Source organism: Euwallacea similis, chromosome 18, assembly GCF_039881205.1.
Source record: "Euwallacea similis isolate ESF13 chromosome 18, ESF131.1, whole genome shotgun sequence".
Taxonomy (NCBI): Eukaryota; Metazoa; Arthropoda; class Insecta; order Coleoptera; family Curculionidae; genus Euwallacea; species Euwallacea similis.
In genome coordinates, this window is record NC_089626.1 from 556,392 (window position 1) to 578,553 (window position 22,162).

The 22,162-nt window shown below is 34.9% G+C and overlaps 3 protein-coding genes across 3 annotated transcripts; 2 read left to right on the forward strand and 1 right to left on the reverse strand.

Moving 5' to 3' along the window:
• The first annotated feature begins 781 nt into the window (after positions 1–781).
• l(3)76BDm (trafficking protein particle complex subunit 8 homolog l(3)76BDm) lies at positions 782–6,732 on the forward strand. Its single transcript, XM_066398739.1, has 11 exons — positions 782–1,009; positions 1,379–1,832; positions 2,185–2,464; positions 2,596–2,873; positions 2,926–3,174; positions 3,268–3,516; positions 3,576–3,783; positions 3,923–4,609; positions 4,697–5,067; positions 5,247–6,023; positions 6,192–6,732. The coding sequence occupies exons 1-11, from the start codon at positions 853–855 to the stop codon at positions 6,466–6,468; spliced, it is 3,987 nt and encodes a 1,328-aa protein (XP_066254836.1). The 5' UTR covers positions 782–852; the 3' UTR covers positions 6,469–6,732.
• A 3,356-nt stretch (positions 6,733–10,088) lies between these two features.
• On the reverse strand, positions 10,089–15,931 carry LOC136414774 (short-chain dehydrogenase/reductase family 16C member 6-like). Its single transcript, XM_066398958.1, has 6 exons — positions 15,681–15,931; positions 14,728–14,890; positions 13,410–13,564; positions 12,358–12,535; positions 11,895–12,265; positions 10,089–11,846 (listed from the first exon to the last, which is right to left on the reverse strand). Exons 1-6 carry the CDS (start codon positions 15,713–15,715, stop codon positions 11,777–11,779), a joined length of 972 nt encoding a protein of 323 aa, XP_066255055.1. The 5' UTR covers positions 15,716–15,931; the 3' UTR covers positions 10,089–11,776.
• A 1,839-nt stretch (positions 15,932–17,770) lies between these two features.
• Positions 17,771–21,781, forward strand: LOC136414646 (short-chain dehydrogenase/reductase family 16C member 6-like). The gene is made up of 6 exons (XM_066398800.1): positions 17,771–17,930; positions 18,531–18,690; positions 19,998–20,155; positions 20,465–20,642; positions 20,818–21,191; positions 21,619–21,781. The coding sequence occupies exons 1-6, from the start codon at positions 17,884–17,886 to the stop codon at positions 21,686–21,688; spliced, it is 987 nt and encodes a 328-aa protein (XP_066254897.1). The 5' UTR covers positions 17,771–17,883; the 3' UTR covers positions 21,689–21,781.
• Positions 21,782–22,162: the final 381 nt, after the last annotated feature.

Here is a 22,162-nt window from a genome sequence, read left to right on the forward strand (position 1 = left end):
TGAAACGAAAATAAAAAAAAGCAGGCGGGAGTCTACATATTTTTTATTAACAGGAAGCAGGAGTATATATGCAACCACGTTCTCATTTTTCATACTGGTATTGATTACAGCGACCTCTAACGTCGCTACTCTTAACGTGCATTGCATAATGCTCGAATACAAAACCAGTATACTTTCAACATTCTTGCATTCCTGCTAATATTGATCTTAGTAACTTCTAAGATCGCAACTCCTAACGGGCGTCCTATTATGCTGTAATACAAAACAAGTATGTGTTCAACATTCCTGCTCATACTGATTAGAGTGGCCTCTAACGTCGCGATTTGCAACGTGCAGCATGTTTTGCTCTAATACAATATGTACAGTAAACTGGATTATTTACATGTTACATGATTAAAGATATACATATAATGTGACCTAAATTGGTAATGTATATACATATGAGACCTTGAAAACTGTAAGAGATACATGGAGGGTTAAATGAGCAAAGTTCAAGATAATTTTATGAAAACTTGATATCCGGTTGAAAACTTTATTATTTTGAGTCGGAAGCAGTATGAGTATGCAAAGTTTGGCCACCGAATATCAAATGTTGCACTTGGTGCAAGTGCTGCACCCAACACATAAAAACGTCATCTACACACGATTTGTGGTTATGTGGTTTGTCACTTCCAGTTCCAAAAATCCCAACCTGAGATTCCAACTCAGTTCAAACAAATAAAAGAAATAAAAATTTACCTAATAATAATACAACAATAAAATACATTTATTATTCGTTATTGAAATTTAACTAATAAATAGAAGTAAATCTGTTTTGTCGGGAAAATTTTAACTGAAAATTTCACTACAGCAATGGCACAATGCAGAACCAGCCCTCATGAATTTATTAGGGATGCATTTACCCCTCAAGTTACTGTGATATGCACCCCTGAGGCTCAGAGGGCTTGCGAAAAAAATAACTTGGACTTTAGTGAGCTTCTACAGCCTTTTTCTAAGCTTGTTAATGATGGTAAGTGACCTGTTATTAAACCTGTGAGATACTTCATTATTTTCACCCATAAACTAAAAATTGGTTTCTTTGAGTAAAGTGGCAATTCATATATTACAATCATTGAAAGGAAACAGGGTCATTGAGAGCTTTCTTGTGAGTAGGTATGGCTTATATTTACAAGAATTCATTTTATCTAAAAAATATATTAGCTAAATATGAGAGAGTGGCTGACCTATTTCCACTTGAGTCCATAGAGTTAGGAGTGGCTGCTTGCGTAAAGAATCTTCTTTCAAAATAAATTAATAAACAGAATAAAACATGATCATTATTAACATAAACACCCACAACTTTTTGCAGTTGTTAATCTCTTATTCTCTCTGATTTCAGTGACTTTTAGAGATCCTAGTGGCACCACAAATCTAATCAAGGGTTTAAAATTAACATTTGTTGATATTAATTTAAGACCTCCTCAGACAACATTAGCAAGAAAATTACTTAATTCTTCGGTGAGTGAAGCATCAGAACCTAGAATGAAGATGCATGAAGCTAAAAATTATCAGCTTCATGTGCCAAGTTCAACTCCTTGGTATGAGAAGTGGAGAAATACATTTATGAAAGTTCAGTATCCATCAGATCATGAATTTACAAAACATTACCTTGGATGTTTAGTTGTGGTGTCTTCCAATGATATCAATCCCACTGAGACTATGAGTAAGCTCATCCAAAATATAGATCGGTTGCAAAGTTCTAGTGTTGCTGAAAATCTGCCAAAGTGGTTTAGCTCTAGTACATTAAAGTATTATATAATTTTACATGACAATGTTGAAGGGAATATCCAAAGGTAGGTTTAGTTATATTTCCTATTTTCAGGTTAAGTTTTGTCATTTTTTTAAAATTTTAACTGAGCAGGTGTCTAGTGTAATATAAAAAAAAAACAACTACTCTAAGAGCTACTACCCACACTGGCATTGAATTATACTGTTTTACTAAATGATTTCTTGTGTGTGTTTCATATATTTCAAAAGCTTTTTTCATTTTCCAAATACTGAGAAAATAGGATAACAAATGGATACCTATTGATTTAGTTATTCTTACAATCTTGTGGTTTAGATCTAATTCTTTTTGAGAAAATAAATAATTTGTTTTCTCATGAAATCACTGTACCTATCTAAATCACAATTATTTTTTTGTAGGGCTACTGAAGCATTTGAGACCCTAAAATCAACATATGGAGCACCAAATTGTTTCTTTTTAAGAATAAATTCTAGACCTCCAGGGGTTGATAGTGATGAACACTTGCCTGACCCATGGAGCCGTTTTTTACATGACAAAATAGACCCTAGAGACTATCAGTCTGCCACAAGCAGCCCCTCAGATTCACAGAGGCGCAATTCACTTGAGTTTATTCAGGAAGCAATTGACAGTAGGCAATTAAATTATCATCCATTGAGTCCAGAAGTTGAGGATGTTATGGTATAGTAAATACTATTTTTGTTTGTAGATAAATGTTGCTTTACTAATAGGGTTTTCAGTATTTTATATTTTATATCTGATTTTCCAATATCTACTTGACCTTTTTTTATGACCACCATTTATTTCTGTAGGGTAGTCTGGAAAAAGAAAATGAACTAGCCAAAAAGAAAGATACAAAAACATGGAGTCATGGTAGTTGCTTGTCAGTTGACGATGTTGAACAAATTAAAGCACTTGTTTTTGAGTTTACTAAATCATGCTTGCTTCCTTACATAGAAAAACAATTAGTTGCACTAAACGAAGCGGTTGCTAACAAAAAAGGTGTGAGTAAGTCACTATTTAGCGCAACCAAACGTTGGTTTGGAACTAGTAAGCCAAATTCAAACATGACGGCTGTGAACAATTTAGTGTAAGTTGTAGATTTTGTTTATGTAACATTTTACAGACTTCTGATTATGTAGGTATTCAATAGACTCTCCTGAACTGCATATTAGACGTCTAGGAGACTTGTACTTTATGTTTGGAAATTATTCTGCGGCATTCCAGGCTTACCACGCCGCGAAAAGGGATTATAATGTTGATCAAGCATGGCTGTATTATGCAGGAGCTCTAGAAATGGCAGCTTTGTCAGCTTTCATGGCCAATGAACAGTCAAGAAAAACTTATGACTACATGGAAGATAGTATTATCACTTATTTAAATACATGCAAGTAAGTTAAATAAAGGAAGTGTAAAAAAATTTTTGGTCAAGAATGCTTTGAAACCAATTTTGTTTACTGCACATGAATTTCGTATTGTTTCAGAATGCCCCAATTCGCAACGCGAGCCACATTGCTAAGTTCTGAATGCTTAAAGTCTAAAATGCTTTATGGTGAAACGGCTCATCAACTAATACGTATGACAAGTGAAGACTCCGACTTGCGCTCTGCTTTACTTTTGGAACAGGCTTCATACTGTTTTATGCAATCCAATATGCTACGTAAATATGCGTTCCATATGGTGCTTTCAGGTCATAGATTCTTCAAAGCAGCCCAGAAGCAACATGCTCTCAGGTAAGGATTAGCTCTTTAAAATTATTTTGTTGGGAATTTACCTTAATTTTTTTGATTAGATGTTATAAACAAGCCTATCAAATATATGAAGACGTTGGATGGGTTTTGGCAAGTGATCACATTCACTATACAATCGGAAGATTAGCCAATAATTTGCGTCAATTTGATGAAGCTGTGGAGTCTTTTGCTAAATTATTGACAGGTGAGAGTAAGCAATCGGCTAGTCAACAGGCAACATTTTTGAAGGAATTTCTTTCAATTTTGGAGGTAAGATTAAAGTATATTTAAAATTAATTATTAGCTTCCAATTTTCACCTAATGTAGTGTTATTATGTGATCTTTAATCGAATTTTTATAAATCAATCAGTAATAAATTAATGTACCTGCACAATATTTCTATTTCTAGTCTAAATTAAAGGTGGACTCTTCAAACGAGGTTCCCATTTTACCAATACCGGAATTGAACAACGCATCTCTCAAAGTCTTAGTCGGCCCTACTAGACCTCTCTCAACTCCTGGAAAGATTCCAGCACTAGGAATAAATTTTGACAGTTGCGATGATCCATTTTCGGAGCAAAAATCACATAAATTGGAAGAAATGCTTGTAACCGAGGAGTCGGGATCAGCACCCCTTATTTTCAAACCGATGGTATCTTTGCATACAACTGCGTCAATGGGAACCAACACCCCTATTGCAATAATCAATGAGCCGATTCAAATGTCCATTCAGCTGTCCAATACTCTTCAAACAGCTCTACTTTTAAAAGACATATACTTGGTGTGGAGTTACGAAAGTGGAGAAGAGACTATTACAAATTTGTATTTAAATCCCAGAGTGGACAATTTCATAAAAACGTATGTTACCAAGTTAGTACTTATCCAAGGAAACGCAAAGCAAGATTTAATCTTATCGCTAACTCCGTTGGTTACTGGTGAAGTAACGGTGTCAGCAATTTGTTACACATTGGCTGGATCAAGCAATACTACAGAAAATGTTTTTGTTAAAGGGAAGAAGATTTTAAATATTTCTAATGATCCTAAAATTGTTAAGCCGGTAATTGTGAAAGTTGTGCCGTATGCTCCATGTCTACAGGTAAGAAGACAAATTGTTATTTTATTATAAGTATCATGTCGTACTTGAAAACCCATATCAATAATACCAACTTTTCTATTGTTTCAGATGTTTTTTTCTGAAATGAACTCAGATTTTCTCGCGGGTGAATTACAGCGAGTTTCGGTCGACTTACAAAACATTGGTTCAGTTCCACTGAAAAATATCATGTTTGCAACCAGTGTACCACATTTACTAAGTAATTGCGAACTGAAAAGCAATCAGGTTGCATACACTATTAACGATGGAGAAACGACTCAGATTAAGGAAAAGTTAGCTAGAAAAAATCATATAACATCGATTCCATTGCAAGAAGGACAATTGGGCAGCGGTCAAAGTGTTTCGTTTTACATTTGGATTAAAGCTCCATATTCCAGGGGGCCCTTCTCAATTGATTTGTTGACGTATTATGAGAATGTCGATGTACGGAGTGTGCCTAGGTAAGTTAATTTTGTCAAGCGTTGTACAAATTGTCTGGGAATTACACAGTTCGTAGCATATAATGAAAGGTGTCCCTAAAAGTTCTAAAAGTACAATTTCGCTATGAAAAAATCGTATAAATATATTTTCAAAGGGGCAAAATTGATATACCAGATAACATCATATATATTTTTTTCAGATACAGACTTATTAGGCATATCTGGAACTTAAAAATTCAGGACTCAATTTCTGTAGAAATCTCTACGCAAAACAGTTATAATTCCAGAGTAGCCGAAGATTTGGCATTAGCCTTAAAAACAACCAATTTGAACAAAATTCATAATTCTATGTCAACGGAAATTACGTTGCTTAATATAGCTTTTCTGAGCAGTAACTGGATTTTGACCCAGGATATTGTGACTCCAAAATACATCATTTTAAATTCCCAAGAATCCGCACATATTCTATTTAAAGCCAGAAGGAAAGTCGGGGAAGACAATAACAAATATAGTAGCATTTCATTGAGTTCGGAAAAAATGCCAATGCCGCACTTAACCACTGCCTTTCAAACTTTTGCCAAGAAAAATCATATACCTTTGTTAAATTCTTTCAATTTGAATGTCGACTACAAGAAACGAGACGGAACACTTGTGTTAGAGTGGAGAGCGTTAATATGTGATGCTTCAAATAAGCGAATGGTTTATGGGCATACTTGTGTTCCAATAGAAATAACACGAGAGGAAGAGCCACTAGATAAGCTGATATCGGATAGTGTAATTGATTTGAATAGTTCTGTTGGAAACGTGGAAGAACTTTCAGACAATACTCAAAATCAAGTAACATATAATGTGCTTCATCCGTCGATAATTAGGCACAATTTCCGAGAAAATAAGGGTTGTATAGTACCTGTAACTTTAGTATTGCATAGCGATGTTGAAGATGTCGTTACTGTTACCATTAATACGCTTCATTCAAGGTAAGTGTAAATTTCAATAAATTATAACTTACTTTTAAATTTATAATTAAATCATAACACTCAATAATATCCTGATCCTTATCCCGAGTGTCACGCGAATTAATCAATATAATGTAAGGTTTGCATTTTTCTCAAGCCTCGGTGGGTGTATCTTTTTTTCAATTGTAGCTCAAAAACGAACACCAACAAACCACCCAAAGCCAACTGGTTTTCAGTACAAGCGTCGAGTAATTTCTGTTGGTTAACAAACGGAAAAATAATTCGCACCTTAGAGCCACTTAGCACTACAAGAGTCCAATTGTCTGTGATACTGGCAAATCCGGGAACATTTGATTTAGGAGCAAATTTAGGAATTTTTTGCAGTAGATTAGGCAAAGACGAATTTCCCGTGTTACAGGCATATGAAGTTACCTCGGCTTTAGTAGTTCTTGATACTGGGAGTTAGTTGATATTTTCTCTGATTAAAGTAAGTGCTGTGGTTATAATAAATGATGAAAGTATCAATCAAAAAAAAAATTGGTTCCGTTAATTGATTTTTAATTAGGTACTTGCAAAAATGTTAGTTGGTAATTTTATCGTTATCATGTATGAATGTATATAACTAATGTTTTGTTATATGTACATAACTGAATTTTTGTTATTATATTTATTTCGTTTAAGAGGTACGATGCAATATAAGTTGCCACAAGTAAAAGTTGTTTTTTGCAGACACTAGTACTAATTTTTATTTATGTTCTCTCTTGGTTATATAGGATGTCCTTGAAATGACTGTTCAACTTTTGACCAAAAATTCCTGAATTAAACATAAAGGGTTTTAGGCAAACTTACCTAAATCCAATGTTGTTTCATTTTGCTACTGCAGGGCACTACAGTTATTAAATTAATATTGTTTTTTCGAAATAGTTGCTAAATGCTTTTATCGATTTTCACTAATTTTAGATCTAAAAGTTACAACATAAATTGGAGTGTTTTGACGTAAATGAGTTCTTTTTTAATGTGCGAAAATATTAAAAATGACACGTGGTTCGTAAATAAAAGTTTGTATTTTTCTTACAACTTGTACGAATGACTAATTTTTTTTTCTGTTACAAGCTACAAATCAAAAATCCGCAAATAAAAATAATCTGGAAGAGGGTCTTCTCAGCTTTGGAAATTTAATATTCGGCAACAAAAATTGACCAATATCAGGTGTTTCTTTTATAATTTGGATTCCAATTGTGCATATTATTTTACCTGAAAGGAGAAACGCTCCTCAAAGAGAGAAAAAAGCAACGTATCTAACGAGTTTTTCAAACAAATTCCGTATTACGAATATTTTGTTTATCGTGCTACCACTCTGCTGAATAATCTAACAATCGATATCGGTGCGATACGTACAAAAAACTTTATATTGTGTGTTAACTTACTGTTTCCGTGTATTAAATTTTAACAGACCGGAAAAAGTATCTTCCAAATGGTTAGAGCTTCGGATTAATTTTGATTTAAAGCAGAGACGTACACAGTTAAGACCTGAAACAAATAATTTTTTTTTTATTTTTGAAATAGCTCAAATTGTCATATCATTCTTCGACCACGTCCAAAGCTGATCCTAAGTGCCTTTCAACTAAAATTCTAATTACGTCGCTCTCATTGACCTGACAAAGCTTAACTATCAATCAAAAGAAACAACAATCAGAATTCACCCTTGAGCACCAAAAGCGTGAGCTAGAATCGCATCAACATCCACTTTCACTCACAAAATGACGATTAAACACTTCCCATTTTCACTCACTAAGTCAGTTACTTACTAAATCAGTTAAACGGCGTACCTCAAAAATCTTTAGAATAAAAGAAAACCCGATTATCAGTGCATCGCGCATTACGAATATCTTGTTCATCGCTGCGCTAACATTTGAATGAATCATATACGAAGTGGTATCGGTATGAAAACATAAAAAATTTACAACCTGCCTTTTGTAAAGGTACAGCTGATCAGTGTTAGAAACGATACCCGTAGAAAGTAACATGTAGCGTTTCCGGATTTAGTAAAATGGGAGAAAAGTTGCGAATTCAAGGCAGCAGTTTTATTATGTAAACATTCCTCGATGAAATAAAAAATACATTTTCTATTGCAAAAAGAAGTGTGAGGTTTTTCGAAAACGGTACTAAATACATCATGTTCATAATTCATATATAATAAAATAAAGCCACTATGAACTTTAACATTTTGTCTCGGTCTATCAAAAACTTAACCACTTCCAGGGCGGAATAATATATGAGCTTATAAATTTAATTCTCTTATGAACAATAGCCATAAGCGTCGTGTCGCGATAGTGCAGGGACATTTGCTCTTTTGTGTAGGGGTATGAACGGAATCGAGATGATATATTTGAGATATTTTTCAACACAGTTGTCTCGCGTGTCCCTGAGATATCGTCGTTCTAAGTTTGAAAAGTGGCAAAAAAGATACCTCTCTTGTTGTAAATCCAAGATAAATCTTATTATTGATTTGTTGTTTAATAAGATTTTTCGCAAAGAGGGTAAATAAAATACCCGATTCTTTATAGTTTCTTAATTTTAATTAGACGCCTTCTTTTTCTGACATTTTTTATTAGGCTCTCGAGAATTGCATATTAATTTTGATCTAATGAGCAATAGCTATAAGCCTCATGTAGCGATTCTGGAGGGAAAACATTTCCTTCACCAAATTGTCCGGAATTTGCAATTTTTATTAGCACGTCATTACTAATTTGTGCAAGCAACTATTTCAACACTTGCAATAAATATATAAACGTAATTCTACTTCTTGATGAACCTCCTGAAGGCTCTCTTATAATTTATATTTATATTTGGAATTATTGGGAACTCGATTAGAAATGGGTTTCTTTGGTACCTTCTGCTTTCATAAATGTGCTACCAATCAACTGAGATGGTAGGATATTTTTTTCTTCTCAATTTTTAACGTTTTCGATTAACCTTATTTGAATTAAAACTATCCATTTCCCTAAGTTGCTTTTCAATATTCGTGAAAGTTGGATAGTTCGGAATTATGCGATTTGAACATTTGTTATAATAGACTCTGACACTCATATGTCCATTTCCCTCACAGAATCCATACACTAGAAGCATGTCAATATTCTCAGTGACGACAATGTTCCATTTTAAAAGATTAAAAATTATTCAATTTGCAATAAACTCCACCCCGATCCAAAACAACTATAGTAAACATTATCGGTATGTCATCTGTACGGAATATTTATTTTATTGTTACGTAGGGAATGCAAAACCCAATTTTTTAACATTGTTTACACAACAATGATGAATTGCAAGGTATCGTAAATATTTTTTTAAAGAAACTGTATGCCAGGGGAAAATTTTACAACAAACAAAAAACTTTCAAAATAAAATCAGCTTGGGATAAAGAACAAAAATGCAAATATTTATTTATGAATTACTCGCCATTTTTTATGTTTCTAACCATTAAAGAAAATATCGCTCACATAAAAACACGTCAATTTTTGTATTAACTTTTAGTTCTAAAATTAGTGACAATCGATAACAATGTTTAGTAATTATTTCGAAAAAACGATAATGATTTGAGAACTTTGGCGTCCTGTATTAGCAAAATGAAGCAACATCGAATATGAGTTAGTTTGCTTAGAATGTCTAATTTTTAGTTCAGGAATTTTTGGTTAAGCATTGTAGTAATTTCAGAGACGCCCTGTATATTGGAAGATTCATTCACATTGAGGAATTTGGTCCAACTAAACTTTCCTGTTTGTTATTTTTATGATATCCCTGCCCCTCGCATATAATTCTAATAAGACAATATGTGTGAATTGATAAAAATAAAAAGGTAAAGTAATTTTTAAGGAAAATGTAATCCTTAGAACATGTCAGCAAGTTCAATACGTGTTATCAATGATTTCATGGTTCTTCTGAAGATATTAGGTAATCGTATTCCGAATCACTGATTAAAAAATGTATTATTTCCAGTATGAAAGTATTAATGAAACGTGTTTAAACAATGTTTTTCAGAAGTTCATAAACTTTATTTATAACTTATGAAAAAATCATTTGCTTCAGCAAGCCAGTACATCAATGTATGAATGCTTTAATGTATTATCATTCTTATACGTAATATATCTTGTTTGCACTATTCCTTTAAAAACCTACTTATTCATAAGTTGACATACCCGTGTGTCTGGCGTATTTTTTCTAAACAACTATATTGAGTAACGAAAATTTTATAAGATTATAAATATGTATGTTAGCCGTTCAGCTATATTAATATTACTAGTTTTATAATGTTTTATCCTTTCTACGTTCCTGTCACGTCTTTCAGTAATATTTAATTAAAATTAAACAATAACAATTAACAAAACACAACCAATAAAATTCCCATTAGGTTGATGCGATATAAATGTCGGAATTTAGGTTATGGCATTTTTAAACGACTTTTTGACAGTTATTCATAATTTTTCCAAAGTGTGCTTAATATCGTTTTAAAGCGTTTGCTATGCGCCGTATTTATAGAAATTTGATATTTATTGAAATAAGGATTTGTAAGAAATATTATCGATTACCTTTAAGATGTCTAAACGCGATATTCGCAAAATTTATTTTAACGAGTATAAACTGGACCGCTTTGCCACTCAAACTGTTCAAAATGTCAACGAGTTTGGGGCAAGGAAAGTGTTAACGAATGCATAGTACAAATATGGTACAATTAGTTTCGCTCCGGCGACACCAAGCTCGGAGATGAGCCACATGATAGTCGCCCATTGGCTATTGGTAACAACCAATTGCAAGCACGAATTGAAACCGACCCTCTGAAAACAACGCGAGAAGTTGTCCAAGAACTTAACTTTGATCAATAAACCGTTGGGTGCCATTTGAAATAGATCAGGAAGGTGAAGAAGTTCAATAAGTGAGAGTCACGCGAGCTGACTGAGAATCAAGAAAATCGTCGTTTTGAGCTTTCATTAAATCACTTTCGTCGCAATGAAAAGGCGTCGAGGCGGAGGCGAAGAAGCGTCTCTCAACGACATTGTAAATCGTGACGAAAAATGGATTTTGTGTGACGCGTTCTGCTCACTAGCTGGATCACGACGAAGATCCACGGCACTTCCCAAAGTCATCCATACATCCCGAAAAGGTTTTGATGATCATTTAGTGGTGTACGGGCGGTTTGATCCACTACAGCTTCTTTAATCCTGGTGAGATGATAACGGTAGAAAAGTACTGCCAACAATTCGACGTCATGCACGAAAAATTACAGAGCATGAATCCCGCATTGGTCAACAGAAAGAGTTCAACACTGATTCACGACGATGCTTGACCACACATTTCAATGGTCACGCGGCGAAAATTTGAAACTCTTGAACACTCGTCCTACTCGCACGACCTCTCGCCCGACCTCTCGCCCAACTTCTCGCCCGACCTCTCGCCAACCGATTACTATTTTTTTAAGCGTTTGGATAACTTGCTTCAGAAGAAATGCTTCAGAAATCAAGATGTGGTCAAAAATGCCTTCGATGGATTCGTTGCTTCCAGAGCGCTGGAGTTCTACACTATTGACATGAAAAATCTTGCAATTCGTTGGTAAAACTGCATAGATTCAAATGGTTATTTTAATTAATAAAATTAATTTTTCAGCTGAGTAATACCAATTTAAAACTAAGGTTTTAAATCCGATATTTATATTGCACCATCAGTAAAATAAAATATCTTTTACACCCCCTTAGATTAGCAATAGGCAGTTTTGCGAATGATCACAGGTCAGAGTGAATTCCACTTTCGAAGAACATTTTTACTTTTAACGCAGCTTTCTGCGGAAACAACCTGAAAATGAGAATATAGCATAGGAATATTTTTATCACAATATCTAACCTAGTCACATAATTTACAGTCATCAAAAACCTTGGTATCGTAAATTCTACGATTCCAGTCCTCTGAGCAAGCATAATTTCTCTTGCCACTAATTTCGGATCCAATAAATTCAGCGCGTTTTCGAACCTCACATAAGGTTTTTTGCATAGTCCTGTGTTCACCATGAAAGGGCATACTGTGGTAGTTTTAACATTATTGAATGGGTTTTCCATCAGTTCATCGCCAAGGCTTTCCATTAGGCCTCTGACAGCGAATTTCGATGTGCAATATGGCACTAGATTTTTTAATCCTGTTACACCAGCAATCGAAGATAACGCCACTATGTGACCATGGTTGTTTTTTTGCATATCGGGGAGAAATGCCTCGAGAGTCTAAAAAAGATTTGAAAGATGTGTTGGAAATACCGCAAAATCATTTTTACAAGTTATTCGACGCTAAAATACATTATTTTCTTTGTTCATACCCAAAAGTGCGCCATGACGTTGATGTTCATAATCCTTTCAATTTCTTCTCCAGTGTGTTTTTCCAAAGGATGAGCAGGCATTATACCAGCATTATTGATTAATATTGTTACTTCTCCGACTTCTTCTTTAATTTTCTTTGCTGTCGCCAAAACTGATTTTCGATCTGAGACATCACAACTAAAAAGGTTTATTGCTTTCTAGAAAGTGTTTCCAAAAATATCCCAGAAATGAAAATTTCTTGCCAAAAAAATTGTACTTATGTTTATAAATTGTTTTTCAAATACTTGCCCTTACAGAAATACAGCTTTTTAAAATTTGAAAGAGAAAATAATATTTTCCAAATAACTTTTCTTCCAGTTGATGAAATTTAACGAATGTTGGGTCGCTAATGTGTCATATCAAAGTATTTCCGGAAGGGTAAGTTTTTAGAAATCAGTTTATAAGCATAAGTGCAATCTTTGACAACAACTTCATTTCCAGGATATTGCCCTCATTTTTGTCACATCCTGTATAAGCAGTATCTAAATTAAAGTGGAAGTGTGCGCATACAGAACGCAGATAAACATTTCCTGGTTGCTTATCAGGTCCTGAACCGGTGAAAACAGAGAGGGGATCCATATACCCTTTCAGAGGACCCTTGCTCTATTTTCACCTTTTCCACCTCCATTTACAATCGGAAAAAATCTTTTAGGGTATTTTTTTAAATTAAAAAGATTTCTATGGAGGCAGAAATGGGGATTCCTTGTCACCGCAAAAGTCACCATTCCACATCGTGTAATGACTCAAGCCTTCCCCCAACAATTCATCCGCAACTCTATAGAAAATCATGGTCAAATCGATAATCCATCTCTAGCGACTTCCATTGCCCATGTATGACCAATGTTCTAGACGCAATCGATAGATTCCTAAGCCTTATCGTTACTATGAAAAATATATCGTGTATTTTCGATGATAAAAATGCATTTATTAATCGATGGGAGAGAGATGAGATATGATTTATGATCTCTAGATCGCAAGCAAAAGATAGATAATTTGCATTGAAATATCATACTTATAATGAAATGGTTCCCGACCTCCATTTTTGATGATCATGTTAGCAGTCTCTTCGTTGTTTTTCTCATCAATGTCCCACAGGATTACTGTAGCCCCTTCAGAAGCGTACACAAGGGCCAACTCTCTTCCGATACCGTGACCAGCTCCAGTTACCTAGAAAAGGGATTTTTGCTGGGGCGTTAAAGAGGTTTAGTGAACGTGCAGAAACTAGTTTTGGATGTCCAAAACGTCCAAAACTGGACTTCTAAATTTCAACGTAGAACACTTGAAAATTTTGCAATGTCAATTCACATGAGGTAGACAGTTGCATCAGCATCTCGAATACTTGTACTCTCTACTATTGCTAAATTTTACTGTTACCCTGATCTACTTATGGCATGCAACATACATAATAGCCATACAATATAAAAACATGAGCTGGTTTTTGCGCTGAATTCAGGTTATATATGTACATACATGTGTTTATGGAATTTCCAACCGAAATTCTGAAACATATTTTGTGCTACCTTGCACTGGTAATGAGAAAGATGCCTATCAGTCGCGACGTTGTAGTTTGCGTCATGAGCACCAGTACCACTGAGGTACTTATTTTTTATCACGAAGAAAATCTTCGAAAGACACTTCGACCTGCTGTCCTGCCGGCCGGGTAGTGTGAAATTCACCGAGGCGCCTACCCACTAAAAACCTCGAAAATGAAAGAACCCTTCTCCGACCCAGAACTGTCCCTTAGGGATATATCATCAGTGTCCGAGAAGATTTTTCTTTTTTGGCGATCTTCCACTGTTTGGCCTTGACATTTTATGACCTCTGACATGTATTTTTGCCCGAAGACCGGTTCTTTTTGTGGTGATGCAGAAGGTTGTCTTTACCTACAGAACCCATCGGCATTTGCTAACCACGCCCGAAGTCGCTCAACTTCGATGATCGGACGGGAACCGGCATACCAACGTGGAACGAGGTACTTACTAGTGAGGTACGTTTCATCCAAGACCATTTATGGTTTATTTATGTAGCTGAGGGCACTGTATTCGTCAGCTCATAACAGATTCCATTCCCCGATTTTTCAGGCATACACTTGTGAATGGATGATGGATCCTATAGGTTTGATAGATAAAAAGGTTGAAATCTTTTTATCGACCTCCAAACCGACTTAAATTTGCATATTCGATAGGCAAGGAGTGAAGACATACCAATTTCATAATATATGACTGTTTTCTTAATTTTGGTCAGAAACACCTACGTAGGTGCCAATTTGTATTTCTCTCTTCATTGTTTCCTCTACGCACCAATTTCGCTCTAAAATATTTCGTACCCACCAAAATTATTTCTTCTCTGATTGGTGCTGGTGCGATTGGAAACAGCTTCCTATAAACAGCTTCCAGGGTGTAATAGAATAAATATCCTATTAAAGCGATAAACTCAAACACGATTGGCGCCATTTCCAATATTTGCTGTTGTAATCCTTTCGGTGGAGTCCCGCTGAAAAAAATAATATGACAATAAACTAATAATTGTTTATTATTTGACGGATGTGCGATTATATAAACATTATCCTTCCTAGATAATTAGGGGTTTCCTTGATTCACATTGGTACTTCAAATGCTGTCTGTCTAATCAAAAAGCGCTTAATACATTTTTGTGTTAGTTTCTTCTTTGTGCACCACAATCGCATTATTATTCCAAAATGATATGTCGCGTTTAAGATGTTGATACCAATTTGCTTTTTGTTAATGCGGATCGATCGTTTCTATTGTAAAAGTGCTTTCAACTTGTGTACTTTTCTTTGAGATGGCCACCTAGTTCTTCCGATTTGACCCCCATGGATTTTTCTATTTAGACAATGTAATGGCGAGTATCAAGACAGATACCTACGTATGTACATATTATAAAATTCTATCACTAGAAATCCATCGATTTACTAACCATTGAGTTTATATCATGATGTCACATTTTCTAGTTACCTAATATTTTTGCCTGAAGTTATTTTCAAAGTCTTATTTAATACTTTGTTGTTAGCCATTAAAAAACAACTTGCCACTAATAGAAATGATTTTGCATTAAGTGCTGTAATTTTAATTTTGCCTCAATCTATCAGCTCCTCAAGGTTTCGCCCTCCGTATTCTTTTCAATAACGATTGATGTGGAAGAAATTTTAAGTTTTGATACTAATGAGTAAACAGGGTAATTGCAAATGGTATTTTATTCTGAGCGATTGTAAAGTGCATCAATAGGTGAAGTAATAAAACCTACGTAAAATATTTGCACTTACCAGGCAGCATTCTTGCTTTTACTTGCACTTTCCATGATTGTTGATGAAAATAAAAGTGAAACACAATTCGATGTGAACAAACCTAATTTCTGAATGTCACTGCGAGCGAACCAGCGTGGTTCGTCGATGAATAACGTGTTTTGGCCACCATGCGACAGGTACTAACTTACTCAATTAAAATTATTCAATTTAATAATGTGGGCTACCACTGTGCTAATTTACACAGGCAATGAAGTACACAGTGAGCAACAGTTTCTGTAACAGTGCGTTGTAGGTAGATACTACAAATCGCTTGTTTAATTGTTGCTACTGCCACTATACTGTATGTTTTAAGCAACTTGGGTCCTCCCATTCATACCAATGAATTCGAGTAACGTACGGCTAAAGAGGATATTTATTTCACTCGGAATTTTTCAAAATATTCGTTTAGATGTTGCCGAAATAAATAAGAAATTAAGGGGGTCACAAATCGTGATAGAATTTTTTTTTTAATTTTTATATTATAACTATTTCGTCTCCCATTTACACACAATTATGACCTAAAAAGTTACCCGCATCGGTAACATTTTCTTGGAGGTTTCTGAGTAGATTCGCGTGTATAGAGAAACCCTTTAAGGGAGGTCTTGAAATGAACACCCTGTATATTTCATGTCCTATTGGGCTGCCCCGGCTATTTCTGCTAAATCAAGCCGACGAACGACCACTACAAGTCTTAATAATTTTATTACTGGTAGCTAAGTCTTTAGGATGAAGTAAATCTTTTAAAGACTCTCTCTGTCTCTGTAGCTTGAAAAAATGGTGGATTCCATTTAAGAGGGAGATGTGTATTATTGTATTGTACAGGGCGATTTAATAGGCTTGAAAGCAAGTCGATTTTTTAAATAATTTTTTTCTTTCATACCTCAATATTTAAATTTGGAAAATTTCTGCAGTAAAACGATTTTAAGACATTTTCAAAGCCAAAATTTCAACAGTCACAGGCAAAAATTTTTTACGAAAAATTGCGACGACTTGCTTCAAAGTCTTTTACAAGCACCTGTTCTAGGTGCATTGTGTTGCGGATCACCCTACATCATTTAGAAAACCTCCGAAAATCTCTTAGAGGCTCCAAATGGTCGAAAATCTCAACAGTCTGCAAATCCATAGAAGCTCCAAGAAGCCCCCGGACACTCGGCTAAAGTCAACAGCGAGTTGTAGATCAAGTTTGGCCCATTAGGTGGGAACCAGTCTATACAGGGAGTAACATATCATCATGAAAATATTTTAAGGGGTGAGAGTACTTTGCAAAATAATAAAAAATACTAATAGACCCATGGTCAAAAACGCATTATTTTCGACATACAGGGTGGCAAAGTTTCAGTTTTTTCTCATGTATGTCTTGAGTTAAATTTTTGAATTTTCGTACACCTATTTTCTTTAAGATCCTCTACATATGTCAAAATCGCCGGTACCAATACAAAGGGTGTTGTTTTTAGCTCATGTGCTATTTTATGCTTTGTCGTCTTTTTTTAGTAACTCCTATATAAATTCTGGTACCAAATTTAAATTCCTCCTTCAATTCTTTAGTTTTTTGCAGTGTTTTCGTATTTATCACCGTTTTTGTACAGTTTGCAAAAATATCTGTGGATGCAAATTAAGAGGGTAAAGAAAGTAAGGGAAAAAACGAATCATTCGCCTCAGTTATCAACTATCTGAAACAATTCATAAATACATATAATTAAATTTTTTAAGGTAAAAATAAATCCAAGCGAAGACAAAATTATAAAAACTGTTGAAAATGTCCTTTAAAAAATATGAAAATTGGCCATCCTATATACTGAAAATGGTGTGCTGTTAACCATGGGTCTGTTAGCATTTTTTATTATTTTTCAGAATAATATTGCTCCCTGAAATATCTCCATGATGATATATTACACTTTAGAATCGTGATCTATCCCAGACCCAATCACACGTTGTCACCATGTAAGATTACACAGTAATTACACAGTAATTTATGTAAGTATGTAGAAAAATACTGTGTAAACGTGCTAATTTCAGTTTTAAGTAAGCGTAGAGTGGTTTTTATCGCAGTCTTGGTACTAACGCGATAACCTTTTATCAACGAATTGGACGTTAAGCACATCTGCAGTTTATGTGACGATAGATTACATATCCACTTGTGTATTAGCTTAGGTTTACTGTCCTAATTTGGCATTGAGCAAAGATGTCCACCCAACCGCCTATCCTCAAAGTCGATAATGCGCAAAACGTGTAAGTATAAAAAAATACTTAATTATAATATTAATTAATATGGACTCAGAAGGAACAAATAAAAGATTTGTGTTTCAATGAGCAAATGTAGACGGTGAGTGCATGCGACCAGACCCTCTTGGATTTTTTTGAGCGATCTTCGGAAGGTAGTGCTCATTGAAAAAATGATTGCGATTAAGATTGTGCTAGTGCCTCCTAGTATTAGTATTAGTATCCTAGTATTCCTGCCTCGTTGATCTGAATATAACTTTCAGATCAGGTTATCACTTAAGAGTATAAAAAAATTTCTTGCTGTAAAACTTGATCCTATATTTTGTGCAGCCCAATCTACAACGAATAACCTGCGCCGAGATAACACATACATATATATCTTCATTAACTTTTACAAACAATAAATTACAATAACCAGCAATTCTTTATGAAAACAACACTGATAATTACAGATAAATATGTATGTAAGTGCTATGAATGCACGGCATCAAGCAATAGTTGGTAGGTATCGATACCTAGGAAAAACAGCATTGACCGCATTTAAAACTCATGCAGTTGATATTTTAGAGGATATTTTCAGCTAAAGTACATCATAAATGTGATTTTTAGCCTCAAGGAAAGCAATTTTCAAAGGAAAGTGATTGAATCATTCTGCGTCTTGGGCCATATCTTATTTTTCTTGGTCAAGCTACTGTACTATTGGGGGGAAGTTATATATCTAAAGCTCAATCCTCCACCTCCCACATCTGTTAAAGGACAGATAGTGTTGGTAAGTAACGATAAGAACTCTAAGGATTTTCCCCTTGACCCTTAATGGAAAAGTATGACTTGCTTTGCTATTTAATATTAATAGGTATACGAATAGAAACTGAGCACTTTTCAGTGAAATAAAGCTTCACGAAAAACATACTTATTGGAAATACTAATAATCAAAATAATCTCCATTATTATCCCTGGTCTTTTGCACATTTATTAGATGTATATAATGGATGTCCTCGCTATAGAAGCTCGGTGGTTTCGAGGCAAAATAGTTATCGAGCCATTTTCGAACGTCTTCAACTTCAAAGAACCGCTGGTGAGCTAAGTGAGATTGCGTCGATCTGAATATAAGTGGAAGTCCGAAAGAGTCAAATCTGGAGAATACGTCGCACCTGGAGAATTTCCCAGCTTAAAGAGAAAATGAGTTCCTGGGTTGATTTTGCTGATACGGAAAAGTATGATCATGCAGCAATACCACTTTCCGACTTCCCTGGCTGGTAAATGGGCTTTTTTTTACTTAATTTCATCATTTTGGCTTGATAACGTTCAGCTATAACTGTTTGATCAGGTCTTAGAAACTTGCTGTAAATGACTTTCTTTCAATTCCATCAGACACATAGTAAAACTTCCTTGGTATAAATGTTCGGTTTTACAACTGATGTGGATGGGTGGCCTGGATCAACCTATGCTTTTTTATGCTTAGGATTGTCACACAGAAAATTCTTTCGTTTATACCGAGAAACCAAGTTCATGCAGATGTTAACTCTTCGATTTTTGTTGTCTTCGGTTAGCTCGTGAGAAACTCATTTTCCTTCCTTCTGAATCTTTTCCATTGTACGCAATTGAACTGAAATTGCTAGTTGAGTTACTCCTAACTGTTCTGCAAGCATTTTTCAGTTTGACATGGATTTTCGTCCAGTAAACTTTGAAGTTCTTCGCCCTCAAACTTTTTTTACGCCCGAACGTGGAACGTCCGCAATACAAATATTCCCCTCACGAAACTTTTTAAATCGCAATTGAAACATCAACAGAATTATCTTCGTATCTACTATCTTCAGCAACGTTTTTGTTCAGTTTCAACCAGAACAATATTGATATTCTTAAAATTCGCCTGGAAATATCCATCTCTTAATGGCGTTTTATGGATTGAATGACAGCTTGTGACACTTTTATCACATAAAGAGCAGGGACTAAACTACGCATGCCCAATGCGCATGGCCGTTTGAATGCGTCTGCGTATGTTTTCTAATGTGGCTAACCTCAACGCTCAGTTTCTGTTTGTACGCCTCTAATAAATAAACAAAATCTTGTCTATAGATCACCGGCGCTGGCCATGGTATTGGGAGAGAACTGGCCTTGGCATACTCATCAAGAGGCGCGATCGTTGTCGGTTGGGACATAAACAAAAGGAATAATGACGAAACCATCAAAGAAATCGCCGAATTAGGTGGACGACCTAAAGCCTATTCTTTTCAGTAAGAAGAGATAATTTTCTTATACACTGAATGGGTCTTTATATGTAATACCTTGGTCATTTTATATAAATACTGCCAAAGAAATTCTGCTGCAGAATTTATAACTGTTCACATGTAAATCATATAGACATGCAATAGGTCTTCCCAGTAATATTTCGCATATCTATGCAAATAATTATTACAAGCCCCTCTCGCAATAGACTAATTCTAAATGCGTATACAGGGTATTCGTTTCTAGAAGTCAATCATTGGAATGTACATATGTGTACTCGTTTGATTGCCTACTGTAATATGGTTTGCCTGTTTCAGATGTGATATTACCAACAGAGAAGAAGTCCTTAAAACAGCTAAGGACGTTCAATCTCTGGTTGGCGATGTCGATATTCTCATTAACAATGCTGGAATAATGCCATGTCACTCATTAGATGATCATACTCCTCAAGAAATTGAGAAGATAATAGCAGTAAATTTAACTGCTCATTTTTGGGTAGGTATTTTGTATTATAACGTTAAAAAATCTTGATTCTCGAACGATTTTCTCTTTGAAATTTCGCTTGGTCCTCTGCTTGTCCGGTTCGCCTCAAATGGTTCCGTCACAAGTGGTTTACGTGCAGACCTTCGCATATGATTTATTTTATTTTCGTTGATCGCATCATTTCCAGCTTTTAGAAGCGTTTTTACCAAACATGAAACGAAAAAATCAAGGTCATATTGTAAGTATATCATCCATGGCTGGACTTATCGGATTTACCAATTTGGTCCCTTACTGTGCGACGAAATTTGGAGTTCGTGGATATATGGAGGCGTTGTTTGATGAGCTTAAACTAACCAACCCAAAAAATAGAATCAAAATGACGGTCATTTTCCCATACATGGTCGATACCGGACTGTGTAAAAGGCCTAAAATCAAGTATGAAACTTTAATGCCTCTGTTATCACCGAAGGACGTTGCTGAAGAAATCTTGGATGCTCAATGTAAAGCAAAGTTAGAGGTGACAATTCCGAATTATTTAGGCGGTCTTACATTAATGGGAAGGTTTGTGTTTAATTTTTCTTTCTTTCTGGGTGTGTTGAAATTGTCCCAATGCAGTAGAACCTCTTCAAATCGAACCTACTCTAATACCTCCACTAATTCGAACAGAAAAAAAATTGCAGCTGTAAACCACTGTATATACATATGAGTTCAATATGTTTAAACATGTTTCTTGACCTTTTAGTTACGAATTTGTAATCGTCTTCTGATCCTAAGAAAAGAGTAAAAGAAACGGAGATAAGCGGTAAACTAAAATTTATGATAGATGAATATTTAAAATGTTTTTTTCACTTTTTTATATTCAATTGTTAAAAACTATTTTCTAATCCGAATCCCTTGATGCAATCATTAGTTCGGATTGAGGAGGTTGTACACAGTATTTCTATACCTAGAGGAACATTACATATCTACATATGGGACTTATTTTTAGGTGTTTACCTTACAATGCAGCTATGAATTTAAAACGAACCTTTGAAGCCATTGTCGAATCAGATATGTAAAACATATGTTGTACCTATGAGTCATAGAGCTTGCCAGTAACAGCCATGTTAATAAAAAAATAAGCATTGGTGGTTAAAAATGACATATTTTAATCTTCGTATATTTTTTGCTCCATTACCTACAGTCTTGACTATTTTTAAAATCCTCGTAGGGCAGTCAACAATTGGCGAATAGGTTTATAATAAGTCCAACACTCAATTAAGGAGCAATAGCTGTTAACGTTTCTGCACCATTTTGTCTAGAATTACTAAGTTTTGTATGTAAAATTCTGCTACAAGTGAATTCTTCCATCTCCCCCTATCTTTCTAGAGAAGTTATATTCCTCCTTTCTTGCGACAATAAACCATGTGGTAGTCAGTCATTAGCTTCATTTAAAACTATGTTTACCTGTTCTTTCCTGGGGAGCTTTAAACAAATACCAGGTAAAAAACACCAAATGTTCAGCAATGGAATTGAATATTCCATTGTTATAT

What these genes read in the sequence shown, in the direction of transcription:
- LOC136414646 (XM_066398800.1), top strand. Translation starts at nt 17,884, where the DNA reads ATGTCCACCCAACCGCCTATCCTCAAAGTCGATAATGCGCAAAACGT. An exon ending in GTCGATAATGCGCAAAACGT is followed by an intron (nt 17,931 to 18,530) that starts GTAAGTATAAAA and finishes TGTGATTTTTAG; the next exon opens with CCTCAAGGAAAGCAATTTTC. An exon ending in ATTTAACTGCTCATTTTTGG is followed by an intron (nt 20,643 to 20,817) that starts GTAGGTATTTTG and finishes CATCATTTCCAG; the next exon opens with CTTTTAGAAGCGTTTTTACC.
- LOC136414774 (XM_066398958.1), bottom strand. Translation starts at nt 15,715, where the DNA reads ATGGAAAGTGCAAGTAAAAGCAAGAATGCTGCCTG. An exon ending in AAAAGCAAGAATGCTGCCTG is followed by an intron (nt 14,891 to 15,680) that starts GTAAGTGCAAAT and finishes TATTTTTTTCAG; the next exon opens with CGGGACTCCACCGAAAGGAT. An exon ending in ACGTCATGGCGCACTTTTGG is followed by an intron (nt 12,266 to 12,357) that starts GTATGAACAAAG and finishes AATCTTTTTTAG; the next exon opens with ACTCTCGAGGCATTTCTCCC.